General features: G+C 51.0%; 1 protein-coding gene across 1 annotated transcript in view; it reads left to right on the top strand.

The window, feature by feature from the left end:
• Positions 1-2,569, top strand: part of LOXL2 (lysyl oxidase-like 2) — a 74,372-nt gene that overhangs the window by 18,113 nt on the left and 53,690 nt on the right. Inside the window, exon 2 of the mRNA XM_004685225.2 lies at positions 383-801. Coding sequence (XP_004685282.1) covers positions 447-801 — 355 coding nt within the window. The 5' untranslated portion in view covers positions 383-446. The remainder of the gene's footprint in view (positions 1-382; positions 802-2,569) is intronic.

Genomic DNA, 2,569 nt, shown 5'->3' on the forward strand with positions numbered 1-2,569 from the left:
GCCCACTGCTCCCTCAGCGGTATATTTCAGTAGATCTGCTTGTTCTGCTCCCCACTCTGTCTCTGGTGAATCCTCTCACCCACCACACCTCTGGCCTGTACCCCAGTGCTGTAAGCATAAATAAATAAATCTTTTTTGAAAAAACTCTCCTCAAACGAAGTTTAAGTATATACTCTTTCCTGCTGTGAGCCCTCCCCAAAAAAAGGAAAAAAAAGAAAAAGAAACATTTCAGAGATACAAGGAGGTGGGAACTCACATATCTGCCTGGCTGCAGGGCAAGGCGGGAGAACAGAGGAAGCTGGAGTCCTTGGAGTCCAGGTGAAGACCAGGGGACCAGGGGGGCTTTGCAGACTCTAACCTGCCTCTCTCTCTTCTCTCCCAGGAACCCTGCCAGTCTCGCCTACCTGCCCAGCCCGCCTCACCAGATCCTCCAGCAGAGGGCAGGGATGGAGAGGCCTGGGGGCTCCCGCCTTCGCAGCTGCTTAGCTGTGCTCTCCCTCCTCCCCTCCCTGAGCCTGGCACAGTACGAGATGTGGCCCCACTACCCCGAGTACTTCCAGCAGCCCGCACCCGAGTACCAGCGGCCCCAGGCGCCCTCAGACGTCGTCAAGATTCAGGTGCGCCTGGCTGGGCAGAAGAGGAAGCACAGCGAGGGGCGGGTGGAGGTATACTACAGCGGGCAGTGGGGCACCGTGTGCGACGACGACTTCTCCATCCACGCCGCCCACGTCGTCTGCCGGGAGCTGGGCTACGTGGAGGCCAAGTCCTGGACCGCCAGCTCCTCCTATGGCAAGGGGGAAGGTAAAACCCTGCGCTTGGACTGCGTGCGGATGCCCGGGCGCCCGGGCAGCCTTCCTGAGGCCGAGCTGGTGAAGCGAGCTGTAGTTACTGTCGTTTTGATGATTCGCCTTCTGCGGAAGCTCCTGCGTCTGTGCAGGAGCCTGGGAGCAGAGCGGTGCAGCGGAGTAGTGCCGGCCCTCCTGCTGGGCCCTGTCCCTGTTGGGAGTAGTGACCGGCCCTCCTGCTGGGCCCTGTCCGGGTTGGATATCTCCAACAAAAATACTGGTAGCCAGTGAGCATGGATATCCAACCTCAGTAGTAATGGGAGAAACACCAGTTTAGACAAAACACCCCTTTGCTTATCAGATGGAGAAAAGTTTGAAAAGAAGGCCATAGTTAGAATTTTCGAGGCTGTGGGGAATCCTACATCTGGCTGGCTGGCCTGTAAATTGACACTTCCTGGGGAGCTGTAGTAGATTTGCAAAAGTGTTGACTTTTTACATACTCGGAGACCCAGCAATTGTACTTTTGGGAATTCATCCCAAGGCTGTGAAAAGTTTCAGCTACAAGGATATTCTTTTCAACAATGTTTACAGGGATATTCTTTTCAACAATGTTCTTTTCAACTAAGTAAAAAACTTAGCAGTTGAGATGATTCAATCTTAAAGTGAAAACATAGGATTGAATAAAGGGTAATAAAATCTTGCAAAAGATTTGCATCATACTGTTAAAGGTGAAAAGTAATTTACAAAGCAGCATAGAGAAAATAGTTCCAACTTGTAAAAGGAAATATGTACAGGAGATAAGACTGGAAGATGTGCACCTCAGTGCAGATGGTGGTTACCTCTCAGCAAGATGGCAAACTCTTTTCTTCCTTTTATTTGTTTCCAGATTTTTATCACCAGCTTGTATAACTTCTGCAACAAGAAAAGAACTCTTAGAAGTTATTTTTGAAAGAAAGAGAGACGCATCTGGGTCTAATATTTTATAATCCCCCAGAGTAAGGGGTAGGAGGAGACGCCACTAAGTAGGCAAAAAATTCAGGAGCACTTTTCTAGGAAAGACTGAGGAGTTGAACACTGGCCATCCCAGTGTTCTTGGAGAATCTAGGAAGATGAGTGGCGCGTGAGGTGGGGAGGGGAGCAGTCTCCTAGGTGGTCTGGATTGGGCTAGGCCCGGCATGTGAAGATGGGCTACATTCCAGCTGGGACTGTGGGCTCCCCCCTCCTCCCTCCAGTAGAGTATGAGACAACCCTTAGTCAGGACCTAACAGTTTGTCTTACCAAGGCATCGCGTGGTCAGTGTGCTGGGCTTGGACAGGGCTTGCCAGGAGGGCTCGACCTGTTCAGACAGACAGAGGCAACTCTACCCACTGGCTTGCAATTTCCTTCACCTAGGTTGTCTCACTCTCTCTCACCTAGGCTGGCTCCGTGTGGCCAGAGGAGGCCATGATGCTTCCCTTCCAAGGCCCCTACCAGTTGGCTCCCTGTGGTCTGAGGGGGCTAGCACAGGGGGTCACGCCCCAACTTCCTGGCTTTCTCTGTGAGTCTGAAGACAGGAATAACTAGATTTCCAGGGACACCCAAGAGCTTTTTTTTTTATTATTATTTTATAACAGTTTATTTTTACATCACTTTGTACATTTTTTTTTCCTTCTCAATTGTAATCCCCGCGGGCTTCCCATCACCAAGTCACCCCTGTGCCATCACCATAATCCTGTCACTTCCCTCCCCACCCCCCTGTTTTTGGTCCCATTCCCCACTCCACCCCCATAAAATGTCTCTGGTAT

This window comes from Condylura cristata, unplaced genomic scaffold (genome assembly GCF_000260355.1).
Source record: "Condylura cristata isolate star-nosed mole 26May11 unplaced genomic scaffold, ConCri1.0 scaffold00018, whole genome shotgun sequence".
Classification (NCBI taxonomy): Eukaryota; Metazoa; Chordata; class Mammalia; order Eulipotyphla; family Talpidae; genus Condylura; species Condylura cristata.